A 19,015-nucleotide genomic window follows, 5' to 3' on the forward strand; every position below is an offset into this window, starting at 1 on the left:
AAATGACAAAATATCTGGTCTTGATAGAGGGGAGACTGAAACTTGCTGCTATGGTTCCAAATGATCTGAAATAGCAACAAGGGGAGACTTGATTCCAAATATTTCTCATATGTTATGTCTCCCCTCTTTGGTTTTCATACATAAAGTAAACTTCACAGTGTACAGTAGAACCCCTAGATACGGCATTAAAAATTAGTAACAAAATACAGTACAGTATATAATAGACATGTATGTAATAAAATAAATTTAAAGTAAGGCTGGCAAATACTGTAACCAGGAGCCGGAGAAACATCGTTTTCCACATCATAACCTGAAAAAACTGTATCCTAGGGCTACTGTATCCCGGGGTTCTACAGTATAAGGATTATTTGGTACTGAAAATATTCATAACCGTGCCCTATTTCCAAAAGAGGACAGATATAACATATGAGAAATATTTGGAATCAAGTCTCCCCTTGCTGTTATTTCAGATCATTTGAAACCAGAGCAGAAAGTTTTAATCTCCCCTCCATCAAGGTATATGCGGTTCATGGTAAACACTGAACATGAGTTTGTATATAAACTAACTATAAAATAAACTATGTACTAACTAGCGTCTATGGTGTTTCTCATGAACTGCATTGACATAGCCTTCAAATACAACTCCTTCCACACGATGCACGATGCTTCAAGTAAACTACAACATTTCTCTCTCTCTCTCTCTCTCTCTCTATATATATATATATATATAGAGAGAGAGAGACTAGCATTTCAGCTCGGCGTTGCCCGGGTGTTTGGAGGTGTATGTTGAGCAAAAAAAAAAAGCGGTCAATTTTTTTAACTTTGACTCCTATTATGACCCCTTGACATTTATTGTTTTGGGCTCAAATCAAGTTATTAAGTTAGATCCATGTCCAAGGAACCTATATCTAAAATTTCAAGTGTTTAGACCCTGAATTGTTGGAGGAGTTTGGTAGAGATCTCAAAGGTCAAATCCTTGAACTTTGACCCCTTAACAGCTAGATTTCTGGCTGATTACAAAGATTTTCCCAAATCTCAGTACCCTGTATATCAAATTTCGAGTCTGTAGACTGAAAATTGACAGAGTTATTGCATAAGGTAATGTACACAGACATATTTGTATGAATAAAATGCAGTTCTACCTGTTATTGGAGTTAGTTTCGTTGGATGAACATGCAAAAAACAATAACCATACAAATATATATATAATGTGTGTGTGTTCTGTAGGTATGAGACCATCATCACAGGGATTACGATCACCTTTGTTTTTACTGAGGAAGAGTAGTGCAGTATCTGTTTATCTCCCCTTTGGGTATCGACTTTATGATGAAATAAAAACTTTGTTTACAGGTGCTACATGTGTCCCTTTTATTGTGCTTATTTTGTGGGCTTCTGCAAACCTAATTGGTCTTAAAATATATACATATAATATATATATGTGATTTATTTCTTGGTTATTCATAATGCTTTTTTTGTTATTTTTCAGATGGTATTTTGGTAAAGTGAGTCGTAATGCTTCAGAAGAATGGCTTCTTCACCCTGGCCTACAAAAAGGAACATTCCTTATTCGTCAAGGGGAAGCCCTTCCTGGTAAGTGCAACCACTTGCAGCCATGTTTATTAATTTTTTTATTTTTTTAAACTTTTTTTTTTTCCGACACAGAAAATGATTTTAATTCTCAGAAACATAGACAAGAGTTACGCTGTTTTTTTTTTTTTGTTTTTTTTTTTGAAGACATTCTGGATAATTTACTAACCTGATAATTTTATATATTAGATTGATAATGCTTGTCAGCCTCTTTGAAATAGGTAGAGTGAAGGCATTCAGTTTTTTCCTACGATATTAAAATAAACACAGTTGACTATATATATATATATATATATATATATATATATATTAGAACCCCGAGATACGGTGAACCTAGGATACATTTTTTGCAGGTTACGATGTGGAATACCATGTTTTTCCTGGTTACGACATTTGACCCGCCTTACATTGTTATTTATTATGTTATTTGACAATATACATAAGTATCATATATTATATACTGTATTTTGTTACTAATTTTTAATGCCGTATCCTAGGGTTCTACTCTGTGTGTGTGTGTGTGTGTGTGTGTGTGTGTGTGTGTATATATGTATATATATATATATATATATATATATATATATGCACTAGCTGGACGCAGGTGTTGCCTTGTCGTACAATACACTTAAACATGAGATTTTAATTTATGCGTATGTATTATTATAGAATCAATCCTCTATTATGAGGAATAATTTGCCCAGTGGACTAATTCGCAAAAACAAAAATAATGATAACGTCGTTCAAATTCCATCTGTGTTTGTTTACAATATCACGTCAGCTGATATTTGGGCTTGACGATGAATGCCCTGGAAAAGTCATTTCTGATTAACGCTTAGTTTTAAAATATGCAAATGAAGAAATGATTTGCTGCGATTTTAAATGGTACCTCTTCTTTTATTGTAAATTGAACTCATTAATAAGAAAAAAACTTAAATAAAATAGTAAGCTACACCTTGGCTTGAATAGAGGGAATATTTGCACTCTAGTCGAATGCTCTATCATTGAGCTATATCTCCAGATGACAATCTTTTTTGTTTTTTTTGTTTTGTAGAAATGATTTGCGGAGATTTTATTTCCCTTGACCTGTGTAACATAAAATATTCCCCTGTATAAATTCTTTTTTATCTATAAGAGAGAAAGACTATTTTTAAGATCAGATCTTTTTTTGATTTTCGATACATTGGATGAATTTCTGTAGAAAACATATCTAAGAACACTGCCAGACATATAAATTAGCTTTGTGTGAAATTTGCAAAAGATAGGCTCAATTGTTTTGAAACCTATGAGGAAGGAACTGACACACAGTCATATATATATATATATATATATATATATATATATATATAAACTACTTCATTTACTCACATAAAATTAATATACGATATATAAATTTATGTGTAAACTTTAAGTATTTACTTCAAAAGTGCTCAATACGTAGGCAGAGCTAGTAAGTTATGAAATATATATGGCGATTAAGCTACACTGAATATTCTGCGTTTCATCCACTCTAGGACTCTTCAGGCTTTTGTGGTTATAACAAAATTTGCGCATAAGCCTGAAGAGTCCTAAAGTGGATGAAACGCGGAATATTCAGTGTAGCTAAATCACCATATATATTTTATAACTTTATTATATATATATATATATATATATATATATATATATATATAGAGAGAGAGAGAGAGAAAGATTATACACCATAAGTACATATGTAAATTAGATGGCAAAATAAAGTCTCTTTACTTCTGTGTTATCGCCATAGGGGTTAGGGTTAGTATGGGGGTACCTAGAAATAAAGAAACATTTTATTTTTAGTGATGCAAGAAGAATTATGTTGCAATTTTCAAATGAAATGAAAGTTGAATGAATAAAACTAAAATAATGATATAAATGTATAAATAATTGCGGGGGTGATGACTAGTATAATGGATTCATCCTAACTTTATAAAAATACATTAGTAAATAAACTTTTTTTCTTGTGCAAACACAAGCAACGCAGGCAAAGAATATAATTTTGATAAAAAACTTGGTTAGAAAATATTTAATATAGATCAATAAAAAAAAAATGAATCTAGATCAATAAAAAAATAATCTGGATCTGATCTCTGGAACCTTTTTGTTGTTTTTTTTTTTCAAGAGAGGTGATATCTGATTAACACTGTTGGAGAGCCATAAAATAAATACTATTTCATTTTTAAATCCTTGAAACAGTTTTTCAAGGTAGACAACTGATGATCCCTAAAACAATATTTAGACTAGCATAAATTCTTCAAAGCTAACTAATAATGATTCCAAAAGATTGACTTAGGAGCAAAGGAATTTTCCAATGAAGAACGTGAGACTAAAAGTGTAATTTTTTTCTTTTCATATAATTTTAAAAGTTGTTAAAACTTCAAAAACTATATATATATATATGCACACACACATATTAGTGATGGGATGGTTCCAATATCCCCCCCCCCCGCTTCTGATTCTTTATGAATCTCTAAATATTTAACTATATAGCTATTTTGTCCCTGATTACCGTAAGAACATGTTACATGTGCATAGATTTTCTCAAACTACAAATACAGTTATGGGGCATAGTCTATCGATTTTAGTTTAAAATCAATAAATTTTTATTTTTTAACATTACTACCAACAGTGGAAATTTTGTTTTAAACAAAAAAGACAATGAAAAGAATCGTTTTTGGCCTAATATGCACGTTTAAAAATCAAATGCATGTCTGATGAAGGGGAAATTCCCGAAATATTACAATATGGATTTTTCATCTGAAGCAAGTAATAACACAATGTACATGTAATATATTTGTATTAATAAAAGTGAATTTGCATAGCTTGTCCCACTGTTATATCTTAATTTGCTTCAGTTTGTGTCTATCTGTTACACTTGTGTGTTGTATTGTCATATATACTAGCAGACCCTCCCTTCGTTGCCCGGTTTAAAATATGCATGGATACATTTTGTAAGTAAAACAAAAAGAAAAAATACTCAAGCTGAGATCAAAACCTAAAGTCAAGTGCAATAACCATTAGGCCAACTTGATACGATCTTTAAATGGTGTTTTCAAACCTACATATTCTTAACATAAGGAATTCATCATGTAAACCATTCCTGCATGCACATTCGCGAAACAGTTGATAAACAAATAAAAATCTGATGACTCCCCCCCCCACATAGCAATTTTTCAATTTTGACCCCTTAGCACCCTTTCTTCCGAATGAAAACCGATTAAAATATTTTTCACATGTCTGAATATCCTATCTACCAAATTTCAAGTTTGTACATCAAAAATCCATTGAGTATATAGGTTGAGAAGTGTCCTCACACATTCTCACTTACATATATATGTGTGTGTGCGTGTGTGATGTACCTATTCATAATGAATGAAGAGAACATTAGCAACGACTACAAGTGTTCCAACCTAAGCGCGTCTCTCTAATTACCGAGAAATACTCGCAAGCACTTGTAAACATGGCCGTCAGTTTTCTGATAGCAAGTGCGGTGGGAAGGAGAAGGGCCGAAAAGAGAAGATGAGAAGTTCATTGCAGCTTTGTCCGCTGCTGCTGTTGCTAGCTCAACTGGAACGCAGGCAGTGCTCTCCTTGCTCCTCAGTTCACTTGAGGGAGGGAGGCTGGTGAAAAAGAAGAATTTAGGTCAGCACCAAAAGCTCTTCAGATTTCTCTGCTGTAAGAATTACCCAAGAATAAAAACGGCTTCTTGTGATTTCTTTAATTCTTCCTTGAACACCCCTCCCCCATCCCTACACACACCTGATGTTCTTTCACATGATTATCCATATTTGTTTTTAATCACTTTTCATCGATCTCTCTGTCAATCGATCTCCTCTTAACCTTAACTTCTGCATGTCAGTATAGTTGGGGAAGCAGGAACCGAGGAGGGAGTTCCAAAGTCTAGCAGTTCTGAGGAAGAAACTTTCTTGCATCTGGGGATCTCTGTGTAGGGGTGGGATTTAGTTGCTTGTCAGGTTTGTCGAGGGTTTTTTTTTTTTTTTTTTTTTTACATAGGCATCACCACATTATCAAGGCCAAGAGGCCACTCAAGGATAAGGGTTAAAGAGTGTACAGTAGAAATTGGACAGTATAGTAATCATTAGTAATGAAGATTTGGTAAATTTGATAACTTATATGGAACGGCTCATCAAGAACTTATTTACGTTAGACTTGAAGACAACCATACTGTAGTCAGCCGGAAAGCAGGAAAACGGAAGACAATTCCACAGGCGTGCAGTTCTAAGAAAGAAGCTTTGTTCATGGAATCTACGTTTAGGTTTAGGCACAGATAAAGAGTGGGGGAATTATTGATAGTGTTTACAGCTAGACGAGTGCTTCTTGTGAAAGTTTGGCGAGGGGGGACCATAGATTGAAGCTCAGTCGAACACTTTCCATGAAAATAACGATACATCAGAGACAAACTCGCAACATCTCTTCTGTGAGATAGAGGTTGCAAGGAAGAGAAAAGGACATTTCCTTCAAGGCTACGAAGTCTATTTTGAACTCTATCAAGGCAGGACAAGTCCTTTCTAGCAGCTCCTGCCCAGATGTGGCAACAGTATTCCATCCTTGGACGTACCTGGCTCTTATATAGATAGAGAATAGCATCAGCAGTGAGATATCTACTGGATCGATAGAAAGATCCCACCATTTTTCCAGCGGCCTTGGCAACAGATTTGATATACGTGTTCCATTTAAGATTAGGAGTAATGGTCAAGCTAAGAAGCTTGTCAAAACTTGAGGCCTCCTGAAGGGTACAAGGGCTTTTAGTTCGTCAGAGCATATAGCATTAAAATACTTGTAAAACAGACAAAAAAAGAGGGATGTAACATTTTCTCGGTGGGACAGAGGCTGAAGCCTAGCTGACAGTTCGGGACCTATTAGGTTGGCGACTCTTTTGAATCCTGTCCAGGAGTAAGTCTAGTAGCAGATGCACCAACCCAAATGTGACAACAATACATGATAAATGGGCGAATGGTGGCCTTATAGAGGTACAGGATACATTCAGGCGTAACTTTCTAGCATGGTAGAGGGAGCTCTCCTTCCTCACAGCAACTGCGGCAATGCCGTTGATGTATCTATTCCAGCTCATAATCCCTGTGAACGTTAAGCATATATATATATATATATATATATATATATATGGTAAAACTGGTAATTAGTAAAAACCTGAAGAGAGTGCTCAATACTGTTTCAGAGCAAATGTGTTTTATTTTTTTTATTACCGTTTTATCTAATTGATTGCATAGCTTCCTAATACTAACAACCACTTCTGTAAGATCTGACGAGGCTGTTAGATCGTAAACATGGTCCAACATCTGAAAGATATGTAACCAAACAGATAAAACGATGATAAAAAAAATAAAACATATGTGTGTGTGTGTGGCTTTTTCCTTTTCCTTTCATTTCATTTAACGTTTCAGAAACCAAGAGACCCCTTCCTGTGGCTAAAACTTAATCTCTGTAAGACCTACAAAGATATCAGTGTTCAATTATATCTCACCTGTTGAACTAGTAATGAAGTTAAGAATATATTTTATCTCCCCATTTGACCAGTTAGCTATGCTATAGTATATCTTCATGTTTCGTCTCTTGATCTCACTGGATTCCAAGACCAGAATTAATCTAATCTGGTGGAATATCGACCCAAATGCTGTTATGATAGACCTCATCACTTGGAGAAGATACGCCATTCCTTTTATAAGTCAATGTGTATCTATGCTGAGGGGATCATATTTAAGCTTCAAATTATTTTTCATTTTTGGTTAGGGTTTATGTGCAGAATGAAGTATCCAGGTGTTCCTAACAAACTCCTGTACAGAGACTGAAAATACTGCAGAATATATATGTGTGTGTGTGGGTGTGGGTGTTTTAATACTATTTTTCAGCTCGTACAAGCGTAGAACATATTGTAAATTAACTTAGAATAGCATGAGTAGGAAATTCAACAACTAAATGTTATAAAAGTATACATATGTGTGTGTATGTGTATATAAAACAAAATGTTAAACTGAATAATCTTCTTTATATCATATTCTTGTGCTTGGAAATAAAAGTTCAGTTGGATCATTTTTTTTATTTATTTATCTTTTTTACCGAAGTTAATTATTTGAGTTGTTGAATAATAATAAAAAAAAATTTAAATGTAATTTTTTATTGTTGATAATTACTATGTGATCTTACACCGGTCAATGATTGATGACCGACGATCTTTTTTCAATAAATATTAATTTTGTAATAATTATTGTTACCTATTAAATAAAGGGCAGTTGTCTGTATGTCAAAACCTACAAATCAAAGACCCACAAGATGGAGATATTCTTGATCAGATGAATAAATATCTAAATTATAGAAAAATTTATTCATTGTATACAATTATGTCAGAGTAGGGAGGGGGTCGTTTTTTAATGTTATGTGTTAATTTTGAACGAAAATCTGAAGGAATCTACATATAATGGAAAATTGTCTGTGTGTGTAATTCAAGAGAGAAATTGGTTAGATGAACGAGAAAGAGGAGATTATGGAGGGGGGGGAGATAGAAGTTTTAATAGAAATGTGTCACAATTTTAACGCGGATAGGCCTTCTACTTGTAAATATATAATAAATCAAAGGGAGGATTTTAATCATAATTTTTGTTGAAACTTGCAATTTTTTTTTTCTTTCTTTTTGTAGGAAAAATGTTTACTAATTTTTCAGGGGTAGACGCGGGGGGGGTCATCAAGTGTAACTATGTCTGACAAGAACAAAGGCGTAAGAAGGGAGGGAGAAGAAGCAGCAAAAACCTAAGGAAGTTTAAGAAATCAAAAATAAGACGTGATGACCAGCTGTGGCTTCTAGTCTTCCATCTGGCATTTTCTGTTTGGCAGTTTTATCCTCTTTGATGTCTTTGGGCTTTTCCTTATTTGATAATCAACTATTTCCTTAGTTTTCCCCTCATTTCCTCTTTTCGGTTTCCATTCGATGAAAATTGACCATCTGGACTCTGTGCCCTCTGAAGAAGAAAAAAACTCTTTGGAATTAGAAAAACAGGATTATCTCCCTTAGGTTTTTTCTAATGATTTCCTGCTTGTTTGTAGATGAAGTAGATATCTATATTATATATTTATGGTTTATTCCCCTTCCTACCAACGAGGGCTGGATGTTATACAATTTTGGGCTTATGGTGTACACCTTTAATAAATGCCACCTGGATGATAAAAATGACTTATAAAGAATTCTCTTTCAAGATAACCTCTTTGGATTTATGACAAGTTTTACTGGCCATTTATAAAGATCACGGCCATGGAAGAACGCAAGAAAAAAATCTGTTTAGGAATTATAAAATTATTTTTTGTTTTCGTTAAATCTTATTTAAAAAAAAGTCGGATGAAAATAACGCAAATTCCATAATGTTGCAGATTTGAAGAATCAAGGATTTTGCTTGAAAAGTGTTGTTAGGTGAAGAATCCAAAGTGAAACACTGAATTTGACCTGATGTTGTGTTTATCTAACAACAAAACTCAAATTTTAATTTAAATTATTACTCAACTTAACGATATGCCACGTTAGGGGTGAACGTGAGTAAAAAATAAAATAAAAAAATGTGCAAGAAAAAAATATTTGCACCTAGAAAACATTGTTTCGTATTTGAATTATAGGAATGAAAACGGCAGAATTTTTTTTTTTTTTTTTTTTTTTTTTAAGATAAATAATTTATTTTGGAGAAAAGCACACACATTATTTGGCTTTCTATTTTTTTTTATTATTATAATTTAAATACTAATATAATTAAAATAATTCCAAGCGCAAAGTATTTTATATTATTAACCCATAACACGCAGGCATGACTAGCACAAGGGACATTTAAACCCACCGTAACTTTCACCTCCACAGACTATTTATGTGGAATTTTATATCTCCAGCGGGAAAGATGATTTCGAAAACTAAAAAAAAGGTCAAACTCGAGGAAAATTTTTTTTTTTTTTTAAGATAAATAATTTATTTGGGAGAAAGCACAAACACATCATTATTTGACTTTCTAATTTCTATAATATAATTTATAAACACACTATGTCTGTCTGCATATTTTCAAACTCTATCTCTTCCGAAACTAAAAGTCGCAGAGGACTGCTATGGGCCTCAAATGATTGGACTTTTTTAGGGATCGTTCTTTTTATGGGTCTTAAGCTGGTTAAGATAGTTTTTAAGGGGTCAAAAATGTGTAAAAATTGAAAAAAAATTGTTATACATTTTGTACATTCATCTTAGTTTATTTTTAATTAGTATGTGTGTCATGTTGGTATAGTGGTAACGTCACCAGCTTTGAATGCTACAATTTCGGTTTCGATTCTAGCTGATGGCACTCAAGTACTTTTTTTTTTACTTTTGAAATTACAACTCTATGATATATACGAAATCTGGACAAATTAAAATATCATACTTAAGCATATTTTACGTCTCCCACCTGCTATTATATATATATATATATATATGTTGGTGTTGGGACGATTCATTGGAATCAGAACTTTTAGGGGTATCTGAATCAGAATAATCTGAATCTATTTTCCGATGCTAAAAACGATTCTTTCAATTTTATTTGATTTTGTTTAAAGCAAAACCTTTCACTGCTGGCATTTATGTTAAAATAATAAATATTCATTGATTTTAAACTATCAGTAAAATGGAAATCGACAGATAATCCTTCACAAATGTATTTTTACGTTTGAGAAAAAATCTGCACATTTAACGTGTGTTACTGTAATTGAGAAAAAATAACAACTCTGTAGTTAAATATTTAGAGATTTATAAAGAATCGAAATCGGTAATTGTATCGGAATCTGCAAAAATATTGGAATCATCCCATCATTAACATATATATCATTTTTTGTGGGGTACAAAATTTATATATTGCAATTATGATGGAAAGGAATGTTTTGATATTCATGATTAAATCTAAAAAAAAAAAAAAATGGGAGGCCAGCTGACCGGTTTCGCCCTCACTCTTCTAGAGCTAGATCGAGAGATTTATTTCTAAAACCGAGATGTACCCAAGAAATTATATACGTTTAAAATAGTGTTCTAACGAACACAAAAAAATAATCGGTGAGGCACTAGATATCTGAAATAAATAATTCTACCCTTTTATCATAGGTAGGTTTATTTGAGAAACCGGTTGGCTGGCCTCCCATAATTTTTTTTTTTTTTTTTAATTTAATAGATATCAAGCGTGGCTTTCCCTCATAATTGCAATATATAAATTTGGAGTATATATATATATATATATATATATATATATACACTCCTATAAATTTGTTTTTGTGTGTATTGATATTCATATTAAAAACCTTTTTTTCTATTTATTTAAAAAGAAAATACATCTTTTATATATGGATTGTGGAATTGCATTCACTAGCAAAAGATCTAATTTGCATATTTTTTTAATAATCACTTAAATTCCCTATTATTTTTTATGATTTTGTTATGGGGTGATCATCTTTAATTAACTACTACTTTAAAAATTTTGCATACCCAATTCCTGTCTGTTTTTTGGTCTACAGACATGAAACCTCATATACAGGGTATTCAAACCCATGTGAAACTTTATATTTGGGTTTTAGCCGGGAAAATCTGTGCAAAAGTGTGAAAATTAAAACAATAAAATTTGCCAGATGAAGGTCAAACGATGGCATCACGAATATGCATGTGTAACGTAATAGCTATTCGTTCATGTTTTAATTTGCCTTGCAGCAAACATGTCTTCATAGCTCAGGCATTAACGTTAAAGGAAAAAGTAAGTCGTAAGCTAAACGTTTTGGTTTCGATTCTTGGTAGTGGCATATAAGTCATTTAAAAAAAAACAAAAAAACTTTTAAAATCATTACTATATAATAAGTCCAATATAATATAATAATGAATACAAAATCTGCATTTTTTTTTATGGAGTTCACCACTTATCAAGGCCCAATGGCCACTCAAGGATAAGGGTTATTGTGTGTACAGTAATCAAAGGGATAGTGTAGCAATAGTATTGGAGAATTGGTAAGGTGTCATTATTTAGGGGGGGCGGTTCATCAGGAATTTGTTTGTGTTGGACTTGAAGACATCCAGGTTGAAGTCAGGAGGGAAACAGGCAAGCGGAACAGCATTCCACAGGTGTGCAGTTCTAAGAAAGAAGCTTTGTTCATGGAATCTACGTTTTGATTTAGGCACCGATAAGGAGTGGGGAAAATTATTGACGGTGGTTTCAGCTAGTCGGGTGCATTAATCAAAATATCATTACCTCTCTCCCACAGAAGAGACGTTGCGAGCCTATCCTTGTTTTATCATTATTTCCATGGCAGGTGCTCCTCTGAACTCCAATCTCTGGTCCCCCCTCGCCAATCTTTCACGAAAAACACCCGTCTAGCTGAATCCACTGTGAAAAATTTCCCCCACTCTATATCTGTGCCTAAATCAAAACGCGGATTCCATGAACAAAGCTTCTTTCTTAGAACTGCACGCCTGTGGAACTCTGTTCCGTCTGCCTGCTTCCCACCGGACTACAACTTGGATGTCTTCAAGTCCAACGTTAACAAATTCCTAATGAACCGCCCCCCTAATTAAACACTTCATCAAATCTCCACACTAACGTAATGTACTGGCAATAACCCTTATCCCTGAGTGGCTTCCGAGCCTTGATAAGTGGTGATCACTGTGTAAAAAAAAAAAAAAAAAAAATTTAAGCATATTTTAAGACTAGGCAGCATATATATATATATATATATATATATATATATATATATATGTGTGTGTGTGTGTAGAAATATGATTTTTTTCAATTATATTTCACTTTTTATATCCATAAATCCTTAATTTAAGAAGCTCAATGTAATTCCAGAGCATATGACAAAAGTCTATCTTCCAAATTTCATGATGTTGACCATCTTAGAATATATTCCTTTAATTCTGTTGACACGAATTGTGAATGTTAACAGAATTAAAGGAATAAATTGTAAGATGATCAACATCATGAACTTTGGAATGTAGACTTTTGTCATATATATATATATATATATATATATATATATATATATATATAGCTTGTTTAATTAAAAGCAGCGTATGTCAACTCATTAATGGGCACACACTCATGTTTCCTCACTAATATTTGATACTTATGCACAAAATATAAATCCTCATTCTGAGAGGGGGTGGTGGAATGACGCGAAACGGGGAGGGCGATGGCATTATTGTGAAAACGAACGCAAGAGGGGGTGTGCAGTAGAGAGATCGAGAGAGATATTGAGGGAATATGTAGAAGTGGAGAAGTGGGACAGATAAAGAGGAGGGGGAGAGTAGGCTCCATTTCAGACCCCGGAAATCCCAATCCTCAACAAACATTAAGTGTTTATTTCTTAAATCTCAACTAATGACTTTCCCTTTTGCTTCTTGTGCCTTGTCAGATTAAAGATGGACCTTTGCAATTTGGCCTGAATTGGCCTTAACACCCCTACGCTTTTTTTATTATTATTATTATTTTTTTTTAATTATTAAGTCAGGGTGTTGGAATCCTAAAGACTAGAAAAAGAATCTTCAATAGTATGGGTCACTAACCTTTGTCTTCGTTTCTTTCCCATCAATCCCCACCCCACCCGTATGTGACCGCGGACTTTACGGGATTTACTTAGGGAGTCGACTTGTGACTTTCGTTATCTCTTTTTTTCTCATCCCGTTTCTACGCCCTTTTTTTTCCTTTGTTACCTCCCTTGTTTCTTGTCCAGTTATTCCCCCTTTTTCTTCCGCTTTTTTTCTTTTTAGCCCCTCCTTTTAACCCTTTTTCTTCCTTTTTTTCAACCCGTTTTTCTTCCTCTTCCTTTTCTTCCTCCCCATTTTCTTTTCTCCTCTTTTCTCATTTTTTCTTCTTCTCACAGTTTCCCCCTTTTTTTATTTTTATTTTTCCTTTTCTACGTTCTATTTTTTTAAATAAATGGTTGTTCTTTTCTATTTTCCTTCGGAAAAGAAAAAAAAATGATTTTTTTTTTTCTTTTCCAAATAATTGATTTCACCACCAGAAGGGAATGGGGATTTCTCACCAAAATGTTGACAAGTCAGAAAGGAAGTTGGCTGGGATGGGTCGGTGGGGTGAGATGAGGAAGCTCACATCAAAAGATCCCAACGGAATTAGGGTTCACATGTTTCAAGTGTCGCATAACTTTATAAGGGCTGTGTGGTTGGGGAGGAATCTAGTGGCAGTCGAACCTGGTGGGGAAGGGGGTCGGTAGAAAGAAGGGTCTTCCTGTTTTTTTGGCAAAGCATGAGACACTAACACAATTGCTAATTGTTTCTCTTTCACCATTACCTGAATTGAAAGGTGACCTTTTATTCCCCCCACTTCACCCCCTCCTCCACACATGGAAGGCTAGTTCTCTTCACAAATATTCAGGACCATCTTCTATCCCCACCCACGTGCCGAGACACCTGCTACCCACCAAAACTACCCCCTCTCACACACAGAGACCAAGAATTCCAATACTTTTAGGAGCGTAAACCTGACGATCAAGGAAATCTGTTGTGACCGGACATTAACCCAACTAAAATTGCTGTTTTAAAATCTTTGGACATATCTAGAATAGCCAATAAAGCAAAAATAGTATGCAAAATAAATAAAATTAAAAAAAAAAAAAAAAAAAAAACTAAATCCAAAAATTGTTATCAAAGGCAAGATAAGTTATTCTTCTACCTACCTGAATAATTTTTTTGTGTGTTTTAATTTGTTTTTTAAAATGTTTTTATTTGTTAAATTAAAGGTAATCTATCTAGTTCGAATGAAAAACAAAAGGGTAATCTCATTCGGATCATAGTCAAGTTTTGATAATCACTCAAAAATCGAAAATTAAACAAAATTCTGGTAGAACATTACATTTTTTTGCACAAATGGTGGTATTCATTTGATGTGTTTCTATCAATGTTTTGCTTAAGTTTTGAGCTATTATCAAGGTTCAACTAGGGATCGAATAAAAGCATTTGGGTTTTTATTTTAAAATCAGTTTATTAGAGTTCATGCCTGAGTCCAACACTATATGATGTCTTATTAAAAAGGGTCATACCTCTTTCAAAATAAATCTAGTTCTTTGAAATGAGATCATTTCAGATATTACGTTTGCGCTTGACACAAGCTTTTTAGATCTATTGAACATAACATGCATTTTATCTGTATTGAGACTCATGTATGAGAAACGTTCTCAAAGTAATGCCTCCTATTTTTTATTCCGTCCGAATGGATCAGAGGGGATTTAACATTGCATTATTATGATGCCTGAACTTATGCATTCATGACCTGAAGGTGGAAGATACTGACTATGTGAGAGTCTAAGAAAGCAATCTCTGTCCTGAACATGTGTCAGAAGCAGAGATATGTCATTGAATTCTTGGGAAAAGTGCATGGATAATGGTGTCAACTATGTAGAAAAATGAATTCTGGAACACACAAGGTTGCTCATTTTAAGGGTACCACTTGCATCTTCGTAGTTCTTTAGCATTTTATATTTACTTTTGGGATGATCCTGGTATACATATAGGCTACATTTCTGTGTCTCATTTACAAAAGTTTAAGACAGAATAAAGGTTATTATTATTATTATTGATATTATTATTATTATTATTATTATTATTATTATTATTTTTCTTTTGTTAAGCATGTTTGTATTAATTTTCCCTTTTCATTGCAGACACGTATACCTTGTCAGTTCGTGATTGTGATGAGCTGCGGGGTTACCTGGTGAAGCATTATAAGATTCTGACCAAAAAAGCAAGTGATGGGGAAAAAGATGTTTACTACATCACACCAAAGCGGACCTTCCGTTCGCTTGAGGAACTCGTCAATCATTATTCAAGTAAGATCATTATTTTTTTTTTCTTTTTAAATGACAAATATTAAAATAAAACAAAGCAACAAAAATGCTCTTATAAATTAAAGTAAAATAACATTGGGTATTAAAAATAAAATTTATTAATTTTGGTTAGTGATGGGACAATTTCAATATAATTACCGATTTTGTTCTAATTTGGTGATTCCAATTCTTTTAAAAACTCTGAATATTTAGCTATATAATTTTTAGTCGTATGCAAGCGACTCTATAAGTCACTCCGTCGGTCGGTCGGTCGGTCGGTAACACTTTTGTGCTTGGCCTTTTTGGTTAAGATCAAAGGTCTGTTGTTAATAGATGTTGTTCTTAGCTTTTTAAGCTTTTCTTGGCCTTTTCGCCAAGATCAAAGTGTAGTATCTTTTCCAGCAGATACTGGTCCCCATTTCCCCTTCACTCCTCGCATTAAAAATCGGCCTTGTGCCTAATTTGATCAGTGGGGGAGCAAATAAATACCCTTTCCGTAGCCTTTTGGCCAAGATCAAAGTGTAGAATCTGTTCCGGCAGATACTGCAAGCAAAGACCATATGTGGGGGCAGCCCCACATAATGTAGGGGCAACCCTTCATACCAATTGTCACTATCCAGCTCCCCTACTCCCCAGGGAGTTTGTCCCCCATTTCCTCTTTACATTAAAAACCGGCCTTGTGCCTAATTTGCTCGGTGAGGGAAGCAAATAAATACCCTTTTCTTGGCCTTTTGGCCAAGATCAAAGTGTAGTATCTGTTTTTACTACATGCTGTAATTATTGTTATATAAAGTGAGGGATCACTTTTCTGTATTAATTTAATATAAAATAATCACCCACTTTACAACCAGTCAGTCTCAAAGCCATTCAAGTCATTCTCCAGATCATTCAAGTTGTTTTTGAAGGATTCCAGTTATTTTTTAAGCATTTAAGTCATTCTTAAGGTCATTCAATTAATCCTTAAGTTCATTAAAGTCATTCTAAGTCACTTACTTTTTATTTATTTAAGTCATTTCAGCCCATTTTTTGGTCATTTTTGTTTATCTTTAAGAATTTCATGTCAATCCTACATTCATGCATTCATTCATTACACGAGAGCATGCGACTAATGGTGAAGAAGGCTGAGGGTTACATCAACCAAAATATACAAATAGCACTCAAAATGAGAACAGTAATCCAAAGATTCCAAATCGTACGAAAAATAATTTTGTTTTTTGGAGGCATCTCGTCTTTTAATTTATATAATACGCTAAATCGTTTCATGTTCGTACGTATAATATCACCTTCCATATTTGTTAAAAAAAATGAGATCATTGGATTGTCAAAGATAAAGTAATAAAAAAATTAATTAATGTAGAAAGGGTTTTTTTTTTTTTTTTTTTTTTTTAATGAATTTTTCCAAAAGTGAATTTTGGTGACATAACCAGTTTTAATTAACATTTGAAATACGTAAATTTATTGATGGTTTGAAATAATAAGAAACAAATTCTTTTAACAAAATGATCGGATTCCGCATTAAATAATCAAAACGGAGTTGATATGCCATATAACATTGTTTTCTTGTCAATTCTTAAGAACAAAGAGATGACAAATTCAAACAAAAAGAAACTGTTTATGTAGATTAGTGATATTTTAAACCAACGCATTCCAGGTGAAAATATTATTATGGACATGCATGTCATATCGAAATTAGTATAAATTCCAAAAATTATGAAAAATGATCAAGTAGAAAAATAATTACAAAAAAAAAAAAAAAAAAAAATTTATCAAATTTTATGGTATGTTTTCATGTGCGAGAGTTATGCAACCAATTCAGTATGACAAACAAGGGAGATAACCCTCAACTTTCATTAAGGGTCAGTCGTTTTTCAAGAAGAAAATCTCAGAACATATTTGTGGGTGATTTTTTTTTTTTTTTTCGTTAAAAATACATGTAACACATTTACGGGATCATTTATTGTAATTTTTGGAATTTCTACTAATTTTGACGTAACACATAGCAGTACATACGTAATAATGTTTTCACCTGAAATGTGTTAGCTTTAAAACATCACCAATGTAAACAAACACTAAATTATTATAACTAGAATAGGTGTTGCAAGCCTGTTTCTCCTCTATCATTATTTACATGGTAAGCGTTTGACTGAGCTCCAATCTATGGTTCCCCCCCACCACCAATTTTGCACAGAAAATACTCGTCTAACCAAAATTATTATCATTAAATTCTCCCACTTCCTGTCAGTGCCTAAACCTAAACGTGGATGCCATGAACAAAGCTTCTTTCCTAGAACTGTCCATTTGTGGAACTCTGTTCCACTAGTCTGCTTTCCAGCTGACTACAATATCAAGTTCAACGTAAACAATCTAATTATACCAAATTACCACCACAATCGATTATTATACAACTGTCCCAATGACTACGATACACACATTAAGGTATTTAGTTCTCTCCCTCTGCAGAGTCAGAAAGTGTGATTGAGAAGTCAGTGCCCTGGGGGAGGGATACTGACCTGCAAAAGGTTTCTAAACAGCCCCGTCAGCATTCCCCGATGAGGAGGCCTCATGATTAGCCAGAACCTAACCCCTTCTCAAAGAGAGAGGGTAAAGCCTGGGAGGATGGACCTCCTAGAACTGCACAGAACTTTACTCCAACAACAAAATCAACAGGAAATGGAGCATTGCAGAAATGGTCTAATCTCTGTTGATTTTCGGAGTCCATGATAAAAATCCTGTGCCAGGTAAGTTCAAGGCTACAATACACACATTAACCCTTATCCTCGAGTGGCCTCCATGCTTTGATATGTGGTAACCCCTTTGTAAGAAAAAAAAAACATTCACTGTTTAAGTTTTATTTTAGCATTGTTCTAAACTGTATAAAACTATGTTCTAGCACACATACATAGATACATTGAGAGCATTGCCAAGGCTGCTGCAAGGAAGGTTGGCTCCCTCTACCGTGCTAGAAAACTACTTACGCCTGACAGTATCCTATACCTCTATAAGGCAACCATTCGCCCATGTATGGAGTACTGTTGTCACATCTGGGTTGGTGCATCTGCTTCTTGTCTCTCGCTCCTGGACAGGGTTCAAAAAAGAGAGTCGCCAACCTGATAGGTTCTGAACTGTCATCTAGGCTTCAACCTCTGTCCCATCGACGAGATGTTGCATCCCTCTGCCTGTTCTACAAATACTTTAATGGTGAATGCTCTGACGAACTGCAAACACTTGTACCTCCCCGACGTAACTACCCCCGACAAACCCGACAAGCTACTAAGTCTCATCCCTTTACAGTAGAGATCCCTAGGTGCAAGAAAGCCTTTTACTCCAATAGTTTCTTCCCCAGAACTGCGGGTCTTTGGAACTCCCTTCCGGGATTCTGCTTTCCCAACTGCACTGATATGCAGAAGTTCAAGTGTAATGTTAAGAAACATCTTTCTACTCATCTCCCTTCATAATGACCCCGCTAATTAAGTCCCTGATAGTAGCCCCCTGCTTCAAAGTGGCACTGTGCTTTGTTTGGGGTTAAAATTGAATAAGAAAAAAAAAACATGAAATGCTTTTATTA

General features: G+C 34.0%; 1 protein-coding gene and 1 pseudogene across 5 annotated transcripts in view; both read left to right on the forward strand.

Moving 5' to 3' along the window:
• Nucleotides 1-19,015, forward strand: part of LOC145297490 (tyrosine-protein kinase fyna-like) — a 504,206-nt gene that overhangs the window by 469,342 nt on the left and 15,849 nt on the right. For all 5 annotated transcript variants that reach the window (XM_080143376.1, XM_080143377.1, XM_080143380.1 and 2 more), the window contains 2 exons: nucleotides 1,487-1,590; nucleotides 15,289-15,453. In XM_080143376.1, the coding sequence (XP_079999502.1) occupies nucleotides 1,487-1,590; nucleotides 15,289-15,453 (269 nt within the window). The remainder of the gene's footprint in view (nucleotides 1-1,486; nucleotides 1,591-15,288; nucleotides 15,454-19,015) is intronic.
• On the forward strand, nucleotides 16,165-16,291 carry LOC145297994 (U2 spliceosomal RNA; annotated as a pseudogene).

The sequence above is a fragment of the Euprymna scolopes genome, chromosome 18, assembly GCF_053919585.1.
Source record: "Euprymna scolopes isolate OS-2025 chromosome 18, ASM5391958v1, whole genome shotgun sequence".
NCBI classification, from domain to species: Eukaryota; Metazoa; Mollusca; class Cephalopoda; order Sepiida; family Sepiolidae; genus Euprymna; species Euprymna scolopes.